Below are 27,397 nucleotides of genomic sequence, written 5' to 3'. Positions count from 1 at the left end.
CTATCTGCTTTTCCCCATCAATGTCATTTTAAATTGAAATCAACAGAAACGATCAATTTCTTGATGTTTTATGCAACATAACTACTACATTTTTTGAAGTTCACCGTAATGGGTGATTATTAAGCCAAAAAACAAACAAAATAATCAACTTTTCATTTATAGTTTGAGTTAAATAACACTCTACACTTAGAGTTATTTTGAAGATAATGCCTTGATTAGAACTTCATTTTTCAACAAATCTGTAAGCTTTTCAAAATTCCATAAAGGAAACTGCCTGGGGTTCCACTTCTCGCTTTTGTTTTCTACTTCCATAAGAAGACTTTGTTAAACATAATTAAGACTATTCTTTGAGTGTCACACAATGGACTCCACATCTTAGGGCTTTCCCACCAGCAACTCGAAGCAAAGAGAATTATTTCCGTCATTCTACATAATTCACAGAACAAAGGCCATTAAAGCATCTGACTGAAAATGATCCATTGCCATCCTTTCTAAAAATCGCACAGTATTTAAACTACACTTTTAACCATGATATTTTCAAGATGTCACAAAAACCCAAAATATTGGCGTTTCTTTAAAGTTTAATCATTAGCAATACTTGCATATGCTCAAAAGTTCTAGATTATCTATGATTTTGCAATTAAATATAATACTTACAAATGGGATTAATTTTTATTGTCTATATTGGATAAAATATTTATTCCAACATTAACAATGTGCAAAAGTTTATAAAAGAATACCCAACTCTCAATGATCAAACTGAAACTGAAATGAACTCCTCTTGGAAGGCAATAGAAAACAAAGTTCTGGAACATCAATTTTACTGCAATGACAGAAATTATTTTGTGACATCTACCACAGTGCAATATATTTACGTTTCTACAAAAATTACAATTTACAACATCATTTGACAAAAAAAGCAAAATACTACTTTAATAAGGTACTACATTTAAAATTCAATTAAGTTTTTGTGGATTAACAGAAAACCCGTGCCAAGCATTTTTTAAGGTTAATGTTCTTTGTCGTTTTGCAGTATCAGAGTGCAAGCACAAGTGCATCAAGTTCATTGATTGCAAATGTGCATAGTGCACATGCTGGAAAGGAGGAAAGGTAATATATTATATTTACTGTAATCTGAATATTTTAGAGAAACATATTCTATGAACTTTTAACCATCATTTTTCTTTCCACATTTTAATTTGTTTCTTAAAAACTATTTTCATACTTCATCATGACTCTTAACAAAATTTTAATCAATTGATTTCTATCCTCAAGTTACATCTCAATTTCAAAAAGGATCAATTTGCAAATATAAAAAGAGTGTGTAATGTGTGCATATATAGAGAAGATGCTAATCATCAAGTCAAACTTACATTTACTATTTTTATTCCAATGCAATATTTTGTTGTTTTTTTTCAATTTAATGGTTATTAAATACAACTTGGAATGACAGTACACTTGAACAAAAACTACGAATTCATTAAATGATGACATGTGCAAAAGCAATTTATTTAAAAATGGGAAAGTCTTTGAAACATATATCACAATGCCTTAAGCACTTAATTTTTTTAAAACATATCAATAATTTCTCTGTAAATATATTCAGAAATGTGTAGGTTAAAAAATTAAGACACTAAAAAATAAATTGTGGATTTAAAAACAACGTTGAAATCATTTACTTTCTTGGCCTGAAATGATGCTCAGCTGTCATAAGACTTGACAACATCTGTTTTTCCTAATTACCAATAGCCTCTTCTTTTTGAGGGGTTTTTGAATGAAAATCAAACACAAACTATTGAATTCTCTTAAAGCCCTGTGCTCTTTTAGTCTTCCGTTGGCCATATCATGGTGAAGATCACTGCATGTTGAGCTGGTCATTGTGCAGATTGTGTGCTTTGTTTGGGGTATAAATTGGGGTTTGGGCCTTAGCTACCGTAGTTCAAGCGTAAAAATACTTTGCCCATCACACCATATACTGTTGCCAGCGACCCTCTAAATCCTTGAACCAACTGTGTCCTTTAGTGTCACAACAGATAATGCTGATTTATTACAATGTGAGAGTTTCAACTGATTAAAATAAGCCACAAGCACGTGGTATTGGAATTAGCACATTTAGAAGCCTGTTTCCCATATCCTATTTTGCGCTAGTGCGGCTGATCCCTGCAATTCTACGCGGGTGCAATTTTAATGACTGCTAGTTTTTGATGTTTCGATGAAAAACGCTGCTAGGTGTTTGTGGCAGCACTAGATACCGAGCCTGAATTGCTCTGACTGGAACGCTGTGACACTAGCTCTGTTTACGATATCATCGGTGTCATTTTCCTTTTAATGATAAGACACTTCCCTGACAAGGCTCGATTAGGGAAAAAATTATTATTACATTCACTTTTTTCAGACAGGGTAGGGAGATAAACAGAAGTGAGCCTTAGGGAGGAAAAGGGGTGAAGGTACGAGAAAAGCAAATAAAATTCTTTGCTTCTTCGGACTATTTAATTAACAGAAAAATGTTTGGAATATTGTATTCTTCATTCATCATTAATTTGCCTTGTTTGTTACCATGCTTTCATTGCTCCTTAATTACAGACAATATAATTTTGGATTTGATTTAGTTTAAATAATAAGATTCTTTTCCAACGCCCATGATCAACATGCACAGTAAGATGAAATGCTGTTAATCATATAAAAAGAAGTACGAGATAAAGGCTGGTACAATCAGTATCGATTTTGTTTAAGACTAAAGATGCTAAATAACCAACCAGACACAAGACTTCCTTTAAATAATCCAACATCTGCTCTATTAATAAGAAAGCTAGGCAGGGAGCAAATTCACTGGATTGGCCATCTAAGAAGTAAATTTTAATGCATATTGACATAAAAAGTGTTTCATTGTTGTGATTTTGAACTCATGATAACAGAATTTATGAAAAGCTTTTATTTTAAGAGTGCTAAGTAAACAATACGTCTTTTCTTAAATATATATTGCCCTTGAATAGTTTGAATTAAAGAAAGTACAAATATGATTAAGCTCAGAACACTCCAAATGTAGGTTATCATTCATATAATAATGTTTAATATTGTGCATTTTTTATGTTTAGTTTTGTCTTTTTAAGGTTATTATTGGAAGAACAACCAGATCAGATTCTCCAGTTTTGCTTCTGTTGACTTAAACAGCAATACCGAAGTTACCAGAGGCTAGGGAGAGATCAGAGTGCAATGGTTACAGGAGTACTTGAATACCCATCATCTGGCACAGCAAGATCTCAAAGTCTACAATAGGCTTCAAAGGGACCCGATTATTTTTTTTCCAAGACCTTGTGCTTTCCAGTGAAGCTGTAACCATGAATTCTTTCCACCTAATACCACAGAAAAAAAATCAAAACAGGCTAAACAAATTGATGTATTCTTTAATATAGTCAGTGCATCATCATAGGATCTTGTGTCTCGCTTGCTGACAACTTGAGCTCTGTGTACCATACATCTATCACTTTGTTGGCAACTTCAATGCTTCAGGAGGGAAAAAAAAGCCTCTCAATTGAGTTATTGGCACCTTTGATTGACATAGCCTAATCAGCTTATCTGCACATTAATAAAGCTGATGGCCTGCAGAGTTGGTCTTGTACCCAACCTCAATGAACTTCTAGGAGCGAAAGCCTCTCAGGCCAGCCTAATAGCTCCAGAAGCCATTTACTGCTGAATGCTTGCAGAAAGAGCCGAGCAGCAGTAAAATGGCTTAAATGTAAAAACCATTCCGTTTGTTTTGAGAGATTTTTATTTCCTGCAATAAAATGTTTTTCCTGCTCAGATCATGACCTTATAATGTTAAGTGTCCCTAAAATATTTCACATAATGCTGTATTTAATTGTTCAGCTTTAAATACGAACATTAATTCCATGAACATTATTTTCAGTCACCTGCAATGACACTAGTAATAAATACTATACCATATTATACATGTAGAAATATTAACTATTGCACGATATTCTGATGACATTACACAACTGGAACAGGTCCTAATAAAGGCAGCAGAGACAGGTCACTTTCCATATTTATACTGGATTGATCTTTTTATATTTAAAAAAAGTCTGTTTCTTCACAAAAAGCTTCATTTAGAATGAGCAATCCAAATCTGTTGCATTACTGAATTTATTTTGCTTACAGAAATTACCTCAATTTACTTATAAATTTTGGCAGATAAAATCTGGATTTCTTGTAATTTAACTCAGTCATACACTTCAGTTAGCATCCTATATTTCACATCTGAAGAAATCAATATTTTTCACCTGTGAAAATCAAAATTACACACCAAATATCAAACAAAGGGATGCAACTGTAATGTTTGTGACGTAACTGAATCTTTTACACTGTTATCCAATTCGTACAAGAGTTCAGATATCATTATATCAGATATTGTAGCACATTTAATTTTAAGGAAAACTATAATTCTGACTGACAAAGTGTTATAATTTTGCTTTTGTTATTCTGCCATATTCTTTTTTGCAGCTCTCTGCATGGAACATTTCCCATCTAAAGAACTCGACAAATACCATACTCTCAGATCTCATTTGCACGAGGTGTCCAGGAGAATCTGCTCCTTCATTGTATTCAGATCACCATGGGAAACTAAACTCTGTTAAATGAAGAAACAATTTCTGATTCTCTGCAACAGATGCTATTTATTTTTCCACCACAAGAAATGGTCCAATTACATCAGTCTATCATACTGTACACAATCTAGCTGAATTCCTATGTAGTCTCCAATGACATTTGTGAAACATCAACCCTCAATGAGTGAAGAAAAATATGGATAAAAAACAGCAGCCAGCAACTGGCATCCAGGTTATACTCGCTTCCCCAATGGAGTCTTTCTACCACAGTTTTTTTTTAATTTTACCAAGAATAAAGTGGTTACTGAAAAAAATACATAGATGTAATTGAATCTCAGGATTCCAACATGCTCAGAACCCCTAGATTTAATCGCTATCTTTTGCCAAACCATCAGCCATCTATTAGCCTGTACACTGAAGTGTCACATCTCTCCTAAACAGGGTAATGATTTCTCAGTAAAACTAACCTCTTATTATCCAAGCTCTAGTATAACAAATGCTTGCAAAACACTATCATCTAGTCATACAACACAACCATACAGTAAAGATAGTAATAATTGCTGGCAGCAGTTACAAAAGATACAAATCTCAGGAAAAAAATTCAAAAGAAAAGTTCCAAGATGACAAAATAAAACTTAAGTTTTTATGCCTCAGAGAAGTTAAAAACTTGCATAATTCAATCTGTAAAATAGCTTCATTATGGATCAGGCATTAGATCATCACATATAAAATGTTTTAAATTTTTTTAGCTTAATAATGAGCTTAATATCCTAAATATTAATAGTCTATTTTCTTTACTGTGTTAGATCACATCTTTCCCTTGTCAAATGTTTCTCTCATCTCTTGAAGGTATCAACTCATTACTGCATTGCAACTCAATGCACATTGCCCCATCCTCCAATATTTTGTTGAATGTCTATACAGCTATTAATTGGATGGTAAGCCTTGATAGTGTGTACCAACCTGTTACCCACCCAAAGGGACATCTAAGCTAAACCAATGCTGTCAAAAAATATTTTCTTTACTTACCAAATAATAGGTCTAGCAGCTCTATCATTGGCCCAGCTGAAATTGGCTACTAACATAATACAGTTCATGGATCAAACATGGAGCCTTTTGGTCTGAGTCTGTTATATCTATTATTTCGGTGCAAAATATGTTGTACCCAAATGTATTACTCACTATATCAAAACAGGAAGAAAATATGATGGACAATTTGAACACTACTGAATTGTGCTTTAAAGAAAACTTCGACATTACTCTATTTCTCTGCTACTCTATTACTTTTGCTTAGTTTAATTCAGCACATGAAGAAATCATCCAGTCCCATTCTTAATTAATTTTACCGACAGTACATTTTTTTTTAATCAGCATCTATAGCTTGCCGTTATTTGAAGAAACTTCATCTGCAGTCAGACTGCATCTTATCCATCCTGACATCCACAAGCAACATTGCTTTTCTGTTTGGAACTAAACTTCTTCCTGGTAATCCATACGGATGTTTCCTTTGCTTTTACCTTCCTTTTATATAATACTCTCTGACCCTCAAACTTTCTTCGTCATTCATTAACTTATTCTGTCTATCTGTGATGATACCACTTGTGTTTAGCCTCTTCTGCTTCCTTCCTTACCATTCTTAGTATAATGTTAGATAATATTCTTGCCATTTTCTTTTTGCTATCTCTCCATAGGACTCCTCATTTGAACTTTTCTTCAAGATGATTTTGAGGTTTGATTCAGAGTATAATGCTGCAAGACTGTTCCACCTGACCTCAAACTTGAATTATACCAGTTGTTAGCTTCCTTTTAAAGACAAAATATTACATATGAATGAAAAATACCTGTAAAACTATTTTATTTCTCAGAACTGAAAACCACGTATTCAAACTGAGTAATTAATGCCAAATCAAATAAATCATCTTTTCAACATTCACTGCCTGAACTTTGTGTAAAATCAGTAAATAATTTATTTTTCCATTAGCCAGCCTTTTCATTGAATATTATCAACATATAAACATCCTTTAAAAACAATTCAAGTTTTCCTCTGTGCAAACAGTATAATCAAAGAATTAGGTGTAAGGTTAGAAATGCAGTGATTTCTTAATACCACATCTTTCAATTATACATTTTGCACAGAAAAAGAATACTGAGTCATGTTTCTGCAAACACTTTATGCAAGTAATTATATTCTAACTTAATGCTATTTAGATACATATTTAGACACAGTAGCATCAATTGTTTTAGTAAATATCATGCCTTCAAATTTGAGAGGGGCACAAAATAACATCCAATCCCTTTCCATATGTAAACCACATCTATAGCTGCTGTCTTTTTCCTGCTTTGAAGTGTGCCAGAAATGTCATGTGTCATGAACACTACTGTGCATAAGGCATATAATTTGCTCAGTCTCAAAAATCCTTACCAGTTTCAACGGTTAGTTGGTATCCAGCCTCCAATCTCCGTGTTGACCTTTCCAACCGCTCTGTGTTATCCAACAGACACGCTCTCTGAAATAAAATTGTAGATGATTATACACACACTTAAATACGGGGCATAATTGTGTCTAATTCCAACAGTAAAGGAACTGTATGGGGGAAAAACAAGTTAAATTTTGGAGTGAGACACTGCAACAATTTGAATGAAGAGCTAAGTTCAGCTGAAAAGGAGAAATAAAAATCCACTTTCTAAAACTGCTTATTTCTTGTTTTCAAGGACTCATTGTTATTTTCAACAGTTACCAAGTAAGTACTATTTTGCTATTTTTAGTAATTGAAGGTGAACTACATGTCAAAGCACAAAGTAACTGCATTTTGTTTTCCTCTGGAATTTAATAAAGCCTAAATTCTAAATATCATACATCTATAAAGAGCTCTGGAAATATTGTGTGATAGTGTTAAGACACACAAAATACAAGAAAAAGCCTAACTTATGATGAGTGAGACTATTGAAGGTGGTGTTGGACTAACTAGTGAAGGCAAAATAAATAGTCTCAATTAAATGAATTCTTGTCTGAAATCAACTATTTCTTTGTACAAAGCTAAACAGACTAGAATTCTTTGAAAACATATTGGAAAAACCACTGAAAATTACCATAATCAAAACTATCATTAAAAAAAATGTAAGTGTAATTAATTTACAACAATGTGAATATGCAATATGAGTCTATTCAAACATGAGGGTGCATGCAGCTTAAAATAATTTTAATATCCAGTATCATAGAATAAATAGCATATTTTTGCTCTCATAAATCAGCTTCTGTAATTGTTTTATTTTATTTTGGAAACAGTTAATCTGAGCTTTGACTTATAAAACAAACTATGCTCCATTTTCACTAAAAACTAGAACTACTGCAATAGTTAGATTTACTGCATATTATTGATTATTAGAAATAGATCATAGCTGAAGAACAATCATATAGTAGTTTTGATCTTTAAATATAAGTTTTTACTTATATTTTTCTAAAATGTCTTATTATGGATTCCTACAGAATTTCACTTGGGATTTTATGCTCATTACAGCAAAATATGGAGCGCTTTGTGAATGCCAGGAGTCTTATTTAAACTGATGTTCCATTGAATAATTAGGCTCCAATACTGTGCCACACAAGTTGAAATAAATAGCTGTATAATAAGATAAGTAGAATTTTAGATAAGCAGAGCCACAGCACAATTATCATATCTTATATACAAAACATCTGTAACATTTTATTGTCATTGTTACTGTCATCATTAAGGTACACTCACTTTTTAAGGCCATTCTAAAATGAAAAAGCCTTTAATCAGTGGACATATCCCTTGACTTTAGTGCATCATGACAGAATTTGAATATTGGAATTGAACTTTATTTCCAGAAAAAAAATGTCAAATGAAGCTCAGAAAATGTATTTTGGTTAATGCTATTCAGAATAAATCTTATCTGTATATTATAGCAGTGTGACTACATCACCTTTGAAATGAGTAGACATAATATACATAACTTGAATAACTAAATCTTGAATTTAGGTGAATCAATACGGAAGGTTACTGAAGTATTAAAGCAAAGCTACGTGTTCTTTTCACCTGCTCCAAATGAAAGGAAAAAGTTCTGTAAGTGAAGTAATCTTAAATGTGTTAAGTTTATTAATTATAATGATTTTCTTTTAAGAAGAACTCCTACCACACAAAAGAAAAGAGGAAATAAAAGATTTTTACATACAGGATAGGGTCTCACTTGCAGTGTAGCTTCCTACCATTTTACGCCCATCAACTCTTTGCTTTAGAGAATTTTAATCCTACTTTCTTTCACGGAAAAAAAGGCTAGACCCTGGTTTGTTACAAGTTCTATTCATGCTGTCAAAAGGCATACAAACTAATCACATGGAAAAAACAAGAGGGGCTACCACATTTCAAGACCATTTTTGAGTCTGACAGTCAGAAAGCTTCACCAAGAACTTTCCTCGCTGACAGATGTCACTTAAAATTGGAGAAATACTTTCTAATAAAAATGGTGCCATATGAACAATCTGAATCATGTCCATAGAAGTGAGTTGCCTTGCTCTAATGAGCCCCTATGGATCTCCCTGATGCAGCTGTATTGACATGCTCACTTAAGCTAATACACCTAGACCAAGATGCCTTGGTGCCTTGAGCACTGACAGTTTGGGATACTGACAGTGTATCTTGCTTCAATCTTCAAAGGAGAAGTGATTAGAATGTTATCATTACCATTCGAAACGTGATTTTCCTATTCCCTCCTGGCAGAGGTGACATATCTGTGAGATGTGGCCAGCAGATCGCAGCAGCTAAAGCCACTTCAAAGCTTCCCTTGAAATTTTTTTCGAAATCATTAGAACAATGTGTTCAGATCAACGCAGATAGGACCTGATGTGAAGGTCAGACACACTGCAATAACAATCTATACTAATTAATCTAGCTCTTCAAATAATAAGTATACTTATTTTGGATAAATTATACTGATTACCTTACATAATATAGAAACAAAATGTAAAGAAATCCTGTATGGTCTGCAACATGGTTCTCAAAAAATTAACAGTTGACAGAAAACACCAATATTTTCCAAACACAGATACCTAACAACAAACACGATACACTCACCTCTTCACGCAATTTTATCAACTGTGAACGCACAGAAAGATGAAAAAGAAAGAAATGGCAGGGATGAAACATCTGTCATACAGTTGGGTATAACATTAACTATGACAATTTATCTGTTTACAATTACATACTTAGTATTAAGAAATCATAGAAGAGCTTCTTTAAAGCCTAAAAAGGCTCATGCAAAGAGAATTTTCAAAATCATATTTGAAAGAACAAAGATTAGCTCTTTCTTTGTCAACACAGACGGTTACAATCATTTCTCTCTTGTTTAGAATGTGAGAGATATGTTTGTTGCAATCTTCAAAGAAAGAACGAGGGGCTTCTTAGTGATGATTTTAAAGAGGCAAAGAGAGTATGGAGTATTATTTCAAGGTTCTGATGCAGATCCCACTGCAATTACCATTTAACAACTGTAATTAAAGACAAATCTTAATAGCTTGAGTGAAACCAAACAGACATATACAATGGGGCTAACTGCGCCAAGTTGTAAAGAGGTATGCATTTTAATTATTTGAATTCACAAGGTAAAAAAGTTACTTTCAGAAAAACTCAAGCACAATGCAAAATTACAAAGGTGGAGCTGATAATACAGTTGGTAAGACAGAAAAAGAAAACAGGAAAGAAAAGTATGTTTTTGTGAGATATTTTAGCATTCCAAGGTAGTTTATTAAATTATTCACTTAACAGAAACAAAACAAACACCACTTGACGGTACGATTGTCAAAATGTCTTGCTGTTTGCAAGACAGTCATATTCTTTCTTAACTCACTACCAGAATGTTCAATGGGCCAGAATCCAAAACTAAGCGGAAGAGACGACCTCGTCTCTGGTCATAACCATAAGTACTATGAAGCATGGCGCAGCTGTTTTACAATAGAACCTAAACAAAATGCGCTTTATCTTGTTTGTGCTGCTTGGCTGATTTTAAAGCTTCTCTATGGATTTGAAGATGGTTTTGCAATGGGCCTCAGGTTTTGTTTTGTACCATGCTGAGGTACATATTAATTCATATTAACAAAAAAAGTATTCAACTAGACAAGACAATGGCATAGTGGAAGCACTAAACAGTCTGAAATTTTACGATTACATTTTGCATTTTCTTCATTATCATCATTAAGAATGTAGTGCTGCCATTTCAGTTATGATAATCACAGGATTTTCAAACAAAGATTTTCAATATGGTATTCGATATGAGTGGTAATCTGTTCTTTGTAACCTGAAAAATCTGGTACGCGCTGGTTTGAACCGGCAGAATCTCTAGTGGCCAGACTGCTGCTGTGACTGAAATCGAAACTGCGCCGCAGTATGTGAAGACCACGTGATGCACGAAACTACAGAATTATGAAAAGCGATAACGCCAATTCCTTCTCTGCCCGCATACAGATAACGAATAAATGCTGAACTCTATTAAATGTCCTTTACACATTATCGCTAGGTGAACACACAATTTTCAGAACTTATAAAGGTTCACCATTCATTTCGTTATAAATCCATGCCATGCAACTAACAGATTTGTTGCTCATAATGATCTGCTCTGCCAAGGCTATATGAGATGATACTGACCTCCTTTAGATCTTCGGGAATTAAATTGACCGGCATCAACCTCTGCGCTAAAACTGCAGTATGGTGTATTTCTTGCACAGTAAGCCCCCATAGCACTATCGCTAGAGCTCACTACTTCACAGATTCCAGCCGTATTACTAGCATTAATAAAAAAATAAACTTATAAGCAAAGTTTAACATCTTGCAGATTTGTTCTAAGCTGGAAATTTGTTCATGAAATACAAAGTTTGTATCAGATATTTAGAAGGTCTACATGTCTTCTCTGTACTGTGATTAAAACTTAAATGGTTTAAAATCAGAGGCTTGTTGTTGCTCAGCTTTACATTAAACAATGTATTTCCACTTGAGTTGCTGTTAATGCTGTTAGTGAGCAGCTTGAGAAGACGTACTATTCGCTGACCTTCATCACCCTCAAGCCACCCACAAGGGTATGCTGATTAGTGGCCCTACCTGGTTCTCAGAGGTATTCCCATCTTCCCCTAGGAGCTCATTTCGAAGATTTACCTCATCACTGTAGGCGATCCGTGACCTTTTCTGGAAACGAAAGGAAAAAGAGCAAAATTTGTGTTAGAAAGTAGGCTTACGAATTATTCTAAGCATAGTCTTTCTATAGCAGGAGAGCCCCCTAATGGAAAACCTAGAGAAAAATGATCCACTTTAGCAGCTAACCACTTACATGGAAATTGTCTCTACATATAGATATATTGGAAATTAAAGAAATATACCACTTATCCAAAATTGGTACTTAATTCAAAATGACTTGAAAGAGTAGGTTTCATTCTATTGATTTCACCTCACACAACTTGTTTGTGGAAAGAAAGAGATGACAACAGGCAGTTAAAAACATTTAGAATTCTTCTGTTTAAAATCAGCTCACACAGATGACTTATTTTAAGAGAAAGCAAATTTATTCTTGTTACAAGTTATTCAGATTTCTCGTATTTACTTTTCAAAGTGGACTGCTGGTTAAAAAATGATTTTTTTTACTAACAAGCAAAGTTAATCAAGCTGTCACTTTTTAAAGAGCAAATATAAATTTTTGTTCCTAACTTTATGAAACTTTCTTCAGCAAAACAAAGTTCATGCACATAACAAAGTACAGTTAAAAATAGAATTCAACTGAGTATACTGAAATTAGATCTTTATAAAAATTTGAAAATAAATCGTTAATTATCCTAATACTAAGCTACTCAGAGTAATAGTAAACAATGTACATGTTTTGAACAAACAACACAATCCATCCATCAGTTTTTAATTTTTTGTTAATCTCTGTTTTTCCTGTGGAAAACCAAAATAGAAAAATTACCAAAATGCAATTGCATTAAAGAGAAAAGCATATTGTAGACCAAAAAGATTCCTATTTCAAATGGGTTAATTAATTACAATAATCTCTAACATTTAAGTGAAAAAATACTTAAAAATAAAAACTATGTGAAGTTACAAAACATTAAAAAGGTTTTCAAAAGACAGCACAAAACATTTTAAGTTGGGAGCACAAGTAAAGCACATTAAAGTGGCTAAATACAAACCTACAATCCAATATGCAAAATTGTGTTAACTAGTAATCACTACATTACAATTATCTCCTATTCTTCCTTAAAATTGGATACAATGCAAAAAAATTGAATACTTAAATCAGCTAAATTAAGTTTTCACTTGAGAATAAACCTCGACTATTCATGATGTTTCATCATTTTATCAACAGAATTGATGAAGGTATGAAGCATAAACAGGTTAAGAGTGTAAAACAAATTAAAACACTCCAAGTCAGTATCAAAATTATTACAGATTTCCCAAAGCAAAACCTGAAAAGTGAGAAGTTATTAAAATCTTCCTCATAACTGCATGAAACTGCATGGTCCAAACTTTCTATTGTATAAACTGTTTAGCAAACAGTTTTAAAAATATTAAAAAGTATATACCTTTGCTTAAAAGCAACTATTAATAGCAAAGTACATTTTAATACATGCCTTAATGTTATGTGAAAAGAATAGAAAAGGAAGCGTTGAGTGCAATTAGAATCAAAAGGGCAGCAGCAGCTTGTGATGAGAGTTGAGGCCTGGCAGGGGAGAGCTTTTCAAGAGACATCATCTGAACCATTTGAAACAGAGCTTCAGTTTTTTTCCTCTCTAACTCAGCAGCTTTTTTCTCCCCCATTTCCAAACTTCCTTTGCAACCATATTTAATCTTCACGGATATAGTTAAAGGTGTTTTAGAAAAAGGGACAGAGATTATATGGCAGCTATATATGGAGATGATGTAGCCCAGAGGTTGCAGTGCCAATCTGGCCAAATAGGCACTCGCGAGATTAAATGGAAAACAAGACTGACACCTATCACTACTAAATTAATTATTATGTTATTACTTAGACTCTGCTCATTTAATATATAATATTATTAACTGTCTGAAAACAGATGGGAAAAAAGCAGTTGATCAAAATGTCGAAAATATTGAGGCTAACATCAACGACCATACTAATTTCAGCTATTTGGAATCAATAGCAGAAGTTGCAAACCTGAGTAGATGCAGAAATTTAGGATGGAACAATAAATCTTGTTAATAACACCTGCATCCCACAAATGAATTTTAAAAAATTGAAATTTGGAAAGATAATTTAGAGATTTTAAAAAAGCTCACATTGTGAACTACAACAAAACGTTGTGCAAACAGATTTATAGAATGACGGCATGAATTAATAATTGACTAAACTCTAGAAATGTTAAGAATATTATACCAAATTTAAGTAACATAATAGGAACCATCTTCCCCATCATAGCTGTCAGCATTAGCTCAGTGACAGCATTCTTGCCTCTGATTCAGAAGGGTGTGGGTTCAAACTTCACTCCAGAGATTTGAGCACATTAACTGCAATTTTGTGGAAATCTTTGGATGAACCATTAAATTAAGGCATCATCTAGACTTCCATTTGGATATGAAAGATTGCATGAACAGCATTTATCCCTCCATTAAACTAATCTTGCTAAAATAGATTATCTGGTTAATTATCATTTGTGAGACCTTGCCGTATTTCCTTGCGTTATAATATTGTAAATTCCTTATATGATCACCTCAAGATGTATTATTTACTTAAGAGTTTTAGTAAGTCCTGAGACAGTGAAAAGTTGTATAAAGACAAGTTCTTCCCTGATATTTCCTTTATCAAGTGCTTCAAGTGAGTTCACCAGATTCTCCTTCATCTTAGAGACAGAAATATTTGTTAAACATTTGTAAAAAAAAAGCCCCCAAAATAAATTGTAGATTATGAAAGGAATAACACGTTCCAGGTTAGATATTTCTATGATAAATGACGTTTCTCACCATTAACTATAAAATTCTTAAAAAGGAATCATCCATTTAACACAAATGCTTCGCAACTCTATTATTTTTAATCCTTTTCACACTCAACAAAGTTTCTTTCCTCTTCTGATGGCACAAAAACACCTTGAGGCACAGTCCTTTAAGTACTAATTCACAACTCTACTCATTCCAAATACTCAGTTTTCCAGTCTAAGACTATAAGGAAGGTATTCAACTGTGGATTACACAGAGAAGGATCCTAACTATGCCTTCCATTGACAATAACATACACACTTTTCAAGTAAAAATCACTGGATTGATGTTGGGTGCACGAATCTGGCTGGGACTTCATGGTCTAAGGACACTGAATTCTAATTATGACTGCCACAGCTTTTTTCTGCTAAATCAGCACAAGGTAGTGATCAAACCCGAGGTGTCCTGGTTTCAAACTCAGTAAAACTCCAAATTAGGATTTTTAACATACACGTTGCTCACTTCTTCACTTCAAATTAATTTTAGATATATTTAGTTAAACAAAAACTAAAATTGATACACAGATTTATTACAATTCCTGCTACATATTGAAACATAACTGTAGCAGGTTACATGATCCAAGAAGTCCAAGAAGTGGGGGCGGCACGGTGGCACAGTGGTTAGCACTGCTGCCTCACAGCGCCAGAGACCTGGGTCCAATTCCTGCCTCAGGCGACTGACTATGTGGAGTTTGCACATTCTCCCCGTGTCTGCGTGGGTTTCCTCCGGGTGCTCCGGTTTCCTCCCACAGTCCAAAGATGTACAGGTCAGGTGAATTGGCCATGTAGTGTTAGGTAAGGGGTAAATGTAGGGGAATGGGTGGGTTGCGCTTCGGCGGGACAGTGTGGACTTGTTGGGCCGAAGGGCCTGTTTCCACACTGTAAGTAATCTAATCTAATCTAATCTAATCTAATCTAATCTAATCTAAATCAACAAGCAACATTCCAAAGCACTACATTAACCAAATGAGGCAACAATACTTTTGTACAGCATCAACTTCCTACTCATTTAGTTGGTTCTGAAGAAGAGTCCCATTGATCTTGAAACTTTAACTCTCCTTCTCCCTTCACAGATGCTGCCACGTCTCCAGAGATTGTCAAGTACTTGATTTTCTGTGCCACTTTCCTGGACACAGGAAAAACCTTTGATGCCATTTACCCCCAAAATTGTCAAGACATCGAGTGAGTGAGTACAAACAACATACCAACTCTTTAGCACCTTTAACAAACTGCTTCTTCATTAATTGCCACTTGAACTGGATAAAAAGCAAGGAGGGATCCTCTTTTCATTTCTATTTATTTTCACCTTGAGACAGTCAAACTTTGACATGCTGATCAAAGGGATTGGAGGTCAGCAGGACAGAACATAGTCACTTCTTTTGTTCATGTAGAATTCAGAGGCTGAGCCCAAAATAATTAGAAATTATTTAACAATTTTCAAACTTTGCCAAATTAATTGTGCAAAACCCTAATATTCGAAGTCGTTGAAATGAGGTATTTTAGTTAATATAAGAAGGTAGCTTTCATAGTGAAATAACTGCAACTTGAAACCAACATATATCCAGAAGACATTATTCAAAAATAAAGCAAGTTCTTGTCTATGCCATAAAATCATTAGATATAGAAGCAAAATTAAATTATTCGGCCCAATAAGTGTACTGTACCATTTAATCATAGCAGATATGTTTCTCAACCTCATTCTCTTGCCTTCTTCCCATAATCACTGATCCCTTTACTAACCAAGAACTTACCTCTGAAGACACTCAATTACTTGACCTCCATAGCCTTCTGTGGCAATGAGTTCCACCCATTCAGACCCTCTTGCTGAAGAAATTCTCATCTCAGTTTTAAACGGTCATCCCCTCACTCTGAGGCTGTGCCTTGGATCCTAGTCTCTTTTGCTAGTAGAAACATTTTCTCCACATTGACTTTATCCAGGCCTCTCAGCATTCTGTAAGTTTCAATGTGATCCTCCTCATCCTTTTTAACTCCGTTAACTACAGACGCAGAATCCTCAATTACTCATGTGACAAACCTTCATTCCCAGGATCATTGTGAACGTGTAGACAGTTGACTGCATTGAAATAAATGTATAAAAATGCAACCAACTAGTTTTATTATCTCCCACATATATGCCTTGTAAATGTAAGGTAATCGTTTATACGGATGGGAAGAATTTCAAAGTCAGGTTACATAACATGATATCTAAAATGCTTCAGTTTAGAAAATGATTAGCATGTGATTTACCTAGGGTACGGGGATGAGATAGCTATGTATGAAACATTTTCTGCACAAGCCAAGAGTTCATGATATATAAAAACAGAGTGCTGGAGGACCTTAGCAGGTCTGGCATCTGTGGACGGTCAAACAGAACATGTGCTTCAAGTCCAGTATGATTCTTTTTCACTCCAGAACTCTTTATTTCAGATTTCCAGCATCTGCAATATTTTGCTTTTATAAAAGTTATAGCAATGATTGATATATTGGTATGGATAGCGAATGAGCTAACAGGAAAACAGACTTGGGATAAATAGGTCATTTTTCAGGATGGCAATCTGTAATAAGTGGAATGCCAAAGGGATCAGTGGTAGGGCTTCAACTATTTACCACCTGTGTTAATAATTTGCCTGAGGACAACTTTACTGTAGCCAAGTTTGCTGATGATTTGAAATTAGGTTAGAAAGCAAATTGTGACAAGGACATCAGAAAGTAATGTTGGGCTTTATTGCAAGGAGGAATGAGTTTAAAAGTAGGGAAAGCTTTGTTACAACTGTACAGAGTCTGGTGAAGCAATATCTAGAGTACTACATATAGCTTTGGTCACCTTGTTTAAGAATGGACAAACTTAAGAGTCATAGAGATGTATAGCATGGAAACAGACCCTTCAGTTCAACTCAGCCATGCCGGCCAGATATCTCAACCTAATCTAGTCCCACCTGTCAGCACCCGGTCCACATCCCTCAAAAGCCTTCCTATTCATATACCCATCCAGATGCCTTTTAAATGTTGCAATTGTACCAGCCTCCACCACATTCTCTGGCAGCTCATTCCATACACGTGCCGCCGTCTGCGTGAAAACATTGCCCCTTTGGTCTCTTTATATCTTTCCCCTCTCACCTTAAACCTTCTGGGATTTTGGGTAATCAAAGATGGAACATGGGAAAAATTTCTGCTCCTTTTTTTTGAGGTATTTTAGGTGTTAAGAGGTAATTTCCTCTAATTCCAGGAGCAGCAATTACTGTTTTGTATGCTGTTGCATTGTTTTGGAACTTTGGAGAAAACAATACTTGAGTAGAAGCTATTCAGAGGAGGTTCACTCTGGGATGAGTGGTTTGACTTATGAGAAAAGATCGAGCAGGTTGGGCCTATAATTATCAGTGTTTAGAAGAATGAGTAGTAATCCTAATGGAACATAGACATTTCTAAAGGAGCTTGGCAGGGCAAATGCTGAGAAGAAGAAAAAAAAGATGTTTCCACTCTGTGAGAAAAGCTAGAACAATGGAGGTCAGTTTGAAAAGGAGCCTCCTTTCTAAGATGGAGATGAGGAATGTCTTCTCTGAGGATAGTTTATATTTGGATTTCTTTTCCCCAGAAAATAGGGGAAGGGAGTCATTTAATATATTCAAGATTTAATTAGAAAATCGTTTGATTGATGAGAGTCAAAGGTTACAGGGAGGTTGGCTGGCAAGTGGAGTTAAGGCCATAATCAAATCAGCCATGATCATATTGATTGGTAGACAGGTGCAAGGAGCCAAACACCGCATTCCTGCATCAATTTCAGAAAAGAACAGTGAAACTTGAGCCTTTATATAAAGTGATAGGTGAACGTTTTTCCTGGCGATTCCATATATTCTTCTAATATTCCCAGTGTTCACAAACTTAAATCACCTGACAATGAAACAGATAAATAATTCTGCTTTGATCTCCTTCATTTATTTTATTGGGGCATTGAAAATTGCCTCTTTCAATTAATAAGTAGGTAAAACTCATGTGTTTCACGAGGTTAAACATCAGTTATCACCCCTAACCTTTACTGACTCCATCCTTACGCTTCATCCATAATATGTTTCGTTCCACAATTTCATCTCCAATAAAACTTCAATATCTTTTCCTAAAGCTTTCTCCAAGAATCCATTCCTTACTTAAGATCAAACAATTCCCATTTCAGCAACAAAAAAGTACCATTGTGTTCCTGTAAATGCAAAGTAATAAATAAACAGGTTCTTCCTCCTCTCCACATCCCATGCTATTGAAATGGAGACTGTTTCCTGACTAATTGATTCTTCCTGCGAACTTCAAACCTATTAAATCTTTATTATCTCTCATGGAAACCTCAGTTTTATTTAACCAAGGCTCACCACTGCCAGTTTACCATTTCATTGCTTCTTAATCTTGTCAGCCTTTCTACTTCATGTCTGTTTCTAAACATAAAAATGGTAAGCATAGATCTTGAATGTAAAGCAGAAAACATCTGAACTAGACAGGAAAAATAAGTCTTATCAAAATGAAATGAGAAGCCTCCACACCTTGTCATTTTTGTTTCTCCCCAAATAAATACTCAAGCATTGAGATTTGATACGAATAAGAAGGCAGAAGTACAGATGTAGGATCTGGTTTGGGGGTTAAGGCTTGGCGTACATTGAAAGGAATAACTTCTACCGAGTCTTATCCATATTGAAGCTACAGTTGGGAGTGACACCAGATCATTGGAATTGAGTTGCAGACTCCAAAATATGGAGTCCAGAAGTATGCAATTTACTTTGAACTCAAAGATCAACATGACCAACTAATCAAAAACATATAAAAAATAACTAGTAAAATAATATGGCATGTGTTAGCATACTTGATGGATTGAATACAAGGTTCGATAGTGACCAAGGCCTTAACTTGTGACTTCGCCTAATTCAAATATAGAAATAGAAGTCCCAAAGCCAGAAATGTGCTGGGTTGTTCAAATAATAACACTAAAATAAAATTAATGAAAGTTGACTTTATCCACACTGATCAATTTTTTTTTACGTTTTCAATTTCTATCCACCCATTCTCTTTTTTTTTTAAGGTATTTCCAATAAGGCATGAAAATAATACTTTTGATGATGTTTAATAGCTGTCATTGCTACAAAGCTAAAAGGCTGTATTTTAAACAATGCAAGTTGCAATTTAGTGAAGTTGTCAACAGAGTTTGTTGCATACATTGAAGAATAATGGAAAATAGCTGAATCCAACATAGACTGTTTGTAATTCATCTCAACATCTTCAAATTTCAATAAAGTTGTATTCCATTTCCAAAATAATTTGCAGAACAATAAGCATAACGAAATGCAAAGTTGTACTGAATCCCTAACTGACAGCTTGTATTGTTTCAAATTATCTTTTGTGATATGAATGATGGAGTAGCTTCCAATCCATCTAAGGAATCGGCAGACGCAGTAATTTTGACTCCAAGCAGCAACACAGCAGCCCATTTACAGAGAGATAGTGACTTTAACTATCAATGATTTTTATAAAATTAAACGTGATGAAACAGTTGTTACAATAGTGCTACAGCACGTTACATCATTCAAACAAAACGAAAATGTCCATATCTAGTCGAAAATGTCCATATCTAGTATAAAATGCCCACTGGGCTGAAATATATGATTTGTCATCAGAATCTCAGCAGAGAACTTGAAATGGGCCAAATAAAGTTAGTCTGCAGTATTATGAGTAACTAAAACCTTTTGAACGATAGCCATATCACAATCAATTATTCAATTAAATCACAATAGGCAGCTTAGACACTTCACTGTATGCTTAAGTATCAAACTGGGTTTACTTCTGGCTTCCCCAGCCCCCTATTTACTTTCTTTTAAAACCAAAATATTTATAAAGAAAGGACAATGCCAAATTAGGCAGTGTTCTATGATTTTGGTCTACTGATGAAACAGATCACTAGATGAGTAAAGATATCAATAAAATATTATTCCCCTCTCCCATATACACACATACATCATGGCAAGTATTCAACTGGCAGAGCAAGTAATGTCATAGGTTCACTACAGAGTAGCTTCAAGATTCATAACACCTTTTATTAATAGTTTATGAGTTCTATACTTAGAGTAGTCAGTCAAACCAAGTGTTCCACTGTTCTATGCCTTAGCTGTCAGTTGTTATTATCTACCAATATGGCAATAATGTGGATAGCATATGTTCTTCACTCAATAGAAAATCCCAAAGAAGTGAAAAGTATGACAATTAAAGTCCAGCCCTCAAGGAAGTCCTGTCCTACTGCATGTTAAATTAATGCAAAATGCAAGGCTAGACAAAAAGAGCTGTAACTTGGTGTAAAAATGAAAAACGATCATACTGCAGCACATGCACAAATAAAATATAGTGGATTAATTCACTCTAGGATGGTATAATTAAGTAACAGTGATGAAAAAAATGAAAACCGATTTGCTTAAAAAAATTAAATGTCACATGTTAGGAAGAGCCACGGATTCTAATAAGTGCATTAATAAATAGACAATGACCTGATAAATTAAAACAAAAATCAATCCTGAAAAAATAATCCTGTGGCACATTAAGAATTAACAATTCTTCTGTGACTAGAATTTTTAACTGGTTAGCCATTGGGACCACTGCCCAGTCATTTTCTTTTCACTAGCTTGCAACAGACCGAGATTATCAAACAATAACTTTATTTATACAATACCTTTAATGAAACGAAATGTCCCATGGCACTTCATAGAAACACGACAAATAAATTAAAATCCCACAAGTCAATATTTAGCAGGTGGCCAAAAGTTTCATTAAAAAGGTATATCTAAGGACTGTCAGAGGCAGACAAAGTTTTAGAGCTTGGGGGCTTAGCAGCCAACAAGCACAGCCACCAGTGGTACAGCAATAAAGCAGCAATGATTAAATATCTACATCAGATTTTTACTTCACTACATGCAACCAAGTGAGGGAAAAAGATTGATAAAGATAATAGTGGTGATTTTGACTGTTTAACTTTTTATTGGTATCCAAAACAAATTTGCAGTGATGAAAACTACTTAGAGCAACAAAATGGCTGGAGATGTTCTCAATGTTAAGCATAAAACTGCACAAAAACTAATTAGACTCAATGACAAAGTATCTTTTTACTGTTAATTTCCACTTTCCTGTAAGTTACTACCAAGAATCACTTATTACTATCACTGTTAAGGCAACAAGAATGTGGAATAAGAATGTTTGTATATAGATGACACATTATTATGTGGGACTATATAACAAAATCAAATAGTGATACAGCACTCAGAACTGATGAATTTGTGCAGTTCAGAAAGCCAGTGTAGTAAATGCCAAATAAAGAAATGTAACATAATTGTCATTTGCCATGTAATTTTGAAATTAAAGTATTAACACATTTCTTCTAGCTGCTGCCACACCTGAATTATTTACATTCTCTATTTCAGAGAAGCATCCTAAATAGTGTATTTTCTCATCTCAAAAATGAATTTCTCTAATTAAGTAAAATATCTTTATCACATTCAAATACCTTCATAGAACATATGAACCAGTAAAAACTTTTTGAAAATATTACCTACACATATTTAATGTGAGATGTCACCATTTACCTCTCTTGATCATCTGTAGTACTGCCAGGTAGCACTTTGTTGATTGTGTAGCAATCGAGTATTAAATTGTGTTCAATTGGTGGGTGAAAGTGAATACTGCAGATGCTGGAGATTAGTGTCAAGTGTGGGAGATGCTGGAAAAGCACAGCAAGTCAGGCAGCATCCGAGGAGCAGGAAAATCGACATTTCAGGAAAAAGCCCTTCATCAGGAATGAGGCTGGGAGCCTTGGGGTGGAGAGCTAAATGGGAGGAGGGGTGCCCCATAGGCTCCCAGTCTCATTCCTGATGAATGACCTTTGTCCGAAACGTCAACTTTCCTGCTCCTCGGATGCTGCTTAACCTGCTGTGCTTTTCCAGCACTACACTCTTGACTTCAAGTGGTGGGTGTTAACCAGGGAATCACTTACGTGCTTATATATAGCAGGCTAAAAATATGAGTGTTGAGTAAGGAGGTGTATGTTTGTGATTTGTACCAATGTAAATAAACGTTCAGAGTATGTAAGGATTAGATTTTAGATTGATCCTACATTGCTGCACTTCCTAGAATAGAACATGTTAATGGGAATTATAATGTTCAATGACAAAAATAACCTGGCACTATTACTTATCATGTCTCTAAGTGGCTAACAGAATTACAATATTAATTTGATCACTGACCTGCAATGGTTGCCTGCTGTGAAAATATTTGCCCTCAATTATTAATATTTTCTTCAACGTCTTATTTTTAGGCACTAGAAATTTTAAATGGCAAAATAAAGTTGTTAATAACTTCACAAAGTACCATATAGACTTGTGTAAAAGTCGAATTTTGTAGACTACTTTTACTGGTTCAATTTATAGGGTCGACTATTACATGAGCTTTGAGGAGCTGTAATTCATGCTCCAGTTCGAAATACCATATTATTAGCAGAAGTCAATTTGATCATTCAACTAATCCCGCGTAAAGAAGAAAAACACAATGAATTATAGTAAAGGTAATTACTGGATTAAAGCAAGAATGAATTACTGTTACTAAGTTTTATTTATACTGAAATCCTGCAAAATCACACTGTTCAACATTGCCATTATACCAGGCCGTGACACACTTAAAATGAAACATTTAGTGTGTAAGCGTCTTGAACTTTCCTGCCAAATTCTTCCAATTCCTCCCATTTACTCTTGTATGTAATGAACCTCAGCAACATTAACAAATCTGTCAAAGTATTAAATATATATGTAGCTAATATTTCTTTTATTCAGATATAATGGCACAATTAAAATGATTAACTTTTTAACGGTACTAATTTTTGGATGTATTGTGAACAAAGTGAGACGAGTACTGATAGACTTAGTACTGGTCAGAATAATTGAATGAATGAATGAATGAATGAATCAATACATGCTATAGTAAACAAAGTGGACTAAGTTGAGTTATGAATGAATGAATGAATAGAGACACAATAAAGTAAACAAAGAGTGATGAGTAGAGTTACTGGTGAGAATGATTGAATGCAATTTCGTTTAAGTGGGTTAATGGGAACATGCAGTTTCCTCTGTAAAAGATTTCTTAATTGATACAGTAGGATCGACTTTTATATGAGATATATGGAAAATACAAGATTTGTTGACCAAAAATAAAGGGTCGACTTTTACATAAGATCAACATTTACACGAGTACAAATGGTGATGAAATTTAATCACTGAAACAGTTTTTATGCCATTATTGGAGTTCTAGTTGACTTCAAGGCTTCAATTTCTCTATTAAACTTAATAGTTTTGTCAGGATTGGAACTCAGGTAGTTGAATTGGAATTGTAGTGTGTATGCGTGCAGTGTATCCAATTTTCTAAAATGCAGTGAACCAGCCTGACAGTCAAACTGATAATGAAGAGTGAAGAAAAGCATGCCAGGGCAAAACCAAATCCATCTAAAATCACATTAAATCTCTGCAATCCTGATTTAAGCCAGTCATTGTTATGTCTTATAGTTGATGCATATCATGAGGGGCTTGGATAGAGTAAACAATAAAAGTCTTTTCCCCGAGCTAGGAAAAACCAAAACTAGAGGGCACAGACTTAAGGTGAGAGTGGAATGATATAAAAGGGGCAACTTTTTCACACAGAGGGTAGTGCATGTACTGAATGAGCTTCCAGAGGAAGTGGTGGAGGCGGGTACAATTACAATATTTAAAAGTCATCTGGATGTCTAAATGAATAGGAAAGGTTTAGAGGAATATGGGCCAATTGCTGGCAAATGGGACTAGATTTACTGAGGATATTTGGTTGGCATGGACAAGCTGAATCTAAGGGTATGTTTCCATGCTGTATACCTCTATGACAGTGTCCCTTTAAGAGGTGAGTCAGGAGATATTGGGTTAAGTGTTCAGCCAGTACTCATGGACTTGTTTGAATTTTGACAGTGTGCACAGCTTTGGGATAAAAACCTCCCTGCTCAGTTGCAGTAAATGGCGAACTCATATGTTTAGTTCTGACTAGCAACTAGTAACTGCCCAATACAGAATAGTCATGAATGGTGGTGGACATTAAACAAATAGAATGCTCCACAACCATACTATCCTCAGTGACAACAGAGCCTAGCACATCAGTACACAGACAAGGATGAAGCATTTCAGCTATCTTCAGTCAGAAGTGTTGAGTGGATGATTCATCTCAGCATCCTTCTATGATCCCCAGTGTAACAAGAGCTAGACTTCAGCTACTTTGAATCACTCTGCATTAAAATAACTGAATGCACTGACTGTTGTCAAGACAACACCAAACATTGGTACTGAAGACTATGTCTCTAACCAAGCTGTTCAGTACAGCTACAAAACTTGCATTAACCTAACAATCTTGGAATACCTGAGAAACTTCCCAAAGAGATACAGTGTTTTGTGATTTGGTGTAAAGATAACCAGCTCTCCACCAATGCCAGCAAAACTAAAGAGATGATCATCAGGGAGCAAGGAGAGGGCAAGTCGTTATCTACATCAATGGAGCGGAGGTGGAGATGATTGACAGCATCAAGTTTCTATGTGATGATAACCAACAATCTGTCTTGGATGCAATTGTTAAGACACAACAATGCCTCTTCTTGCTCAGGAGGCTAAAGAAATTCAGCATGTCCATAAGGACTCTCACCCACCTTTACAGACACACCACAGAAAGTATTCTATCTGGATGCATCACAGCTTGGCATGGCAGCTGCTCTGCCCAGGATCGTAAGAAACTACAGAAAGATGTGAACACAGCCCAGACCACCACACTAGCCAACATATCAGCCACTGACTCCATCTACACTTCGCCATGCCCCAGAAAGACAGCCAACACCAAAGCTCCCTCACACCCCAGTTATAATCTATTCCAACTTTTCCATCAGGCAGAAGGTACAAAAGCTTAAATACACATAACCAACAGGTTCAAGAAAAGCTTCTTTCCCACTGTTACTGGACTTTTGAATAGACCTCTCAAATTTCAAATCTAATGCTGATCTTGCTTTTTGTGCACCTTCTTTGCAACCGTAATTTTGTATTCCACACCCTGTTCAATTGCCCTGTGATATTTGTACTTTATGACCTGCGTGCAAAATCCAACATTGCATTGTTCTAAGGTGCATGTGATAATAATAAACCAAATCAAATAAATCAATCTACTCGCATTCATCAGGAAAGTGATGAAGGCATTGTATATAGCCAAATGTCACCTACTCAAGAACAATGTATTCATGCATCATTGTTAAGTTTTGGTTCTGCCAGGATCACTTTCTTTCAGACATTATTGCAACAATGGTCGAAACACAGAAAATAATATGTCTAAAGGCAAGTCAAGAATAACTGCTGTTGATACCAAGGTAGAATTCAACTGACAGCATCAATAACACAGAAAAACAGTGGTAAATGGGAATTGGCAAGGGGCTTGTTGGAGAAACCCTCCATGATTTGGAGTCACAGCTAGCAGAAAGGACGATACTTGGATTGTTCGATGTCAACTACAGGACATTGTTGCACGCATGTCTCAATGTAATGCTCTAGGCCTAACCACATTCAGCTACTTTGTCAATGACCTGCCCTCCAGCAGAATGTCAGGTGGAGATGACTGCACAATATTCAGCACCATTTGTGATTCCTCAGATACTGAAATAGTCTGTGCCAGCATGCACAAAAACCTAGACAACATAAAAGCTTGGGACGATAAGTGGCAAGTAACATTCATGCCACTGATGTGCCAGGCAATAACCATTCTGAACATGAGATAATCTTAACATGTTTTGACCATTAACAGTAAGGAAAATTTGTAATAACTTTAAAATATTTAGGGAAACCTGTCACTACTTTCAAAAATGGTATGAAAAGGATTTTTAAGAGTTTGTATCAATTGTAAAAGGATCAATGGAATTGTCTTGTCTCATAAGTACTACTGGTTCATGTAACCTGGTGATACTTGGGCTGGAAGCTGCATCAATAGGAAGGGAGTTAAGATAAATGAGTAATGTGACCAGACACAAAGGCAGGCTGCAAAACAGAACAGCTCAAGAGTGAGGGCGATCAGCACACATATTCAAGTGCAAATATAAAATAGTCAGAGACAGAAAAGGGAACACTGAATTTGAGAGATGTTAATAAAACTCCAAATCAATTTCCTGTTTATCAGTAAGAAGATAAATACAACTCCAAAAACTCTTGGTGAATGATGTGTAAGAGCGCTGAAATGAACTGAATCCTAAAAGCAGACCACATAGCTCAGGCATGTACAAGAGTTGAGACTTCATATCAGTGGCTCAGATCATGAGTGTGGTATTACTGATTGGTCAGTTGAAAAGGAACTCTGGAAATCGACACCAACAGGACTGTCATGTTGAGAGTGAAAGATGACTTGTAGATGCGTGCACTTTTGGTGTTAACCATATATGGAGATCTCAGATGGAATATAGCTGTTGGTGAGCATGAATCAATGGCCAATTAGATTGACTGGAAAAATGACAGATTAGCAGACTGGAGATGTAGTTAAAAGACTTTGGATCTGTGCTTGATTGCCACGTGTGCAGGGAGTGATGCAGGTGATCATGGTTTTTGTAAGACGCATCCTTGTTCCTTCAACTATTTAAAATGAAGTTTACCTTTTTACTTGAACCATCATTTGTTAGTTCTTTGGTCATTTATGTTTATTTGGATTAGTTTTACAAAAAAGCAAAATCTTGTTGGTAATTTCTACAAGAGATATTTGGGAC

At 35.0% G+C, this 27,397-nt stretch overlaps 1 protein-coding gene across 1 annotated transcript in view; it reads right to left on the bottom strand.

Moving 5' to 3' along the window:
• The window catches only part of vti1a (vesicle transport through interaction with t-SNAREs 1A), a 304,045-nt gene that overhangs the window by 222,095 nt on the left and 54,553 nt on the right, over window positions 1–27,397 (bottom strand). Inside the window, exons 4-6 of the mRNA XM_043713163.1 lie at window positions 11,714–11,797; window positions 9,698–9,718; window positions 7,027–7,111 (exon numbers count right to left, since the gene is read on the bottom strand). Coding sequence (XP_043569098.1) covers window positions 7,027–7,111; window positions 9,698–9,718; window positions 11,714–11,797 — 190 coding nt within the window. The remainder of the gene's footprint in view (window positions 1–7,026; window positions 7,112–9,697; window positions 9,719–11,713; window positions 11,798–27,397) is intronic.

This window comes from Chiloscyllium plagiosum, chromosome 22, assembly GCF_004010195.1.
Source record: "Chiloscyllium plagiosum isolate BGI_BamShark_2017 chromosome 22, ASM401019v2, whole genome shotgun sequence".
NCBI lineage: Eukaryota > Metazoa > Chordata > Chondrichthyes > Orectolobiformes > Hemiscylliidae > Chiloscyllium > Chiloscyllium plagiosum.
Note: the sequence above shows the minus strand (reverse complement) of the source record. Positions and strands in the feature narration are given on the sequence as shown.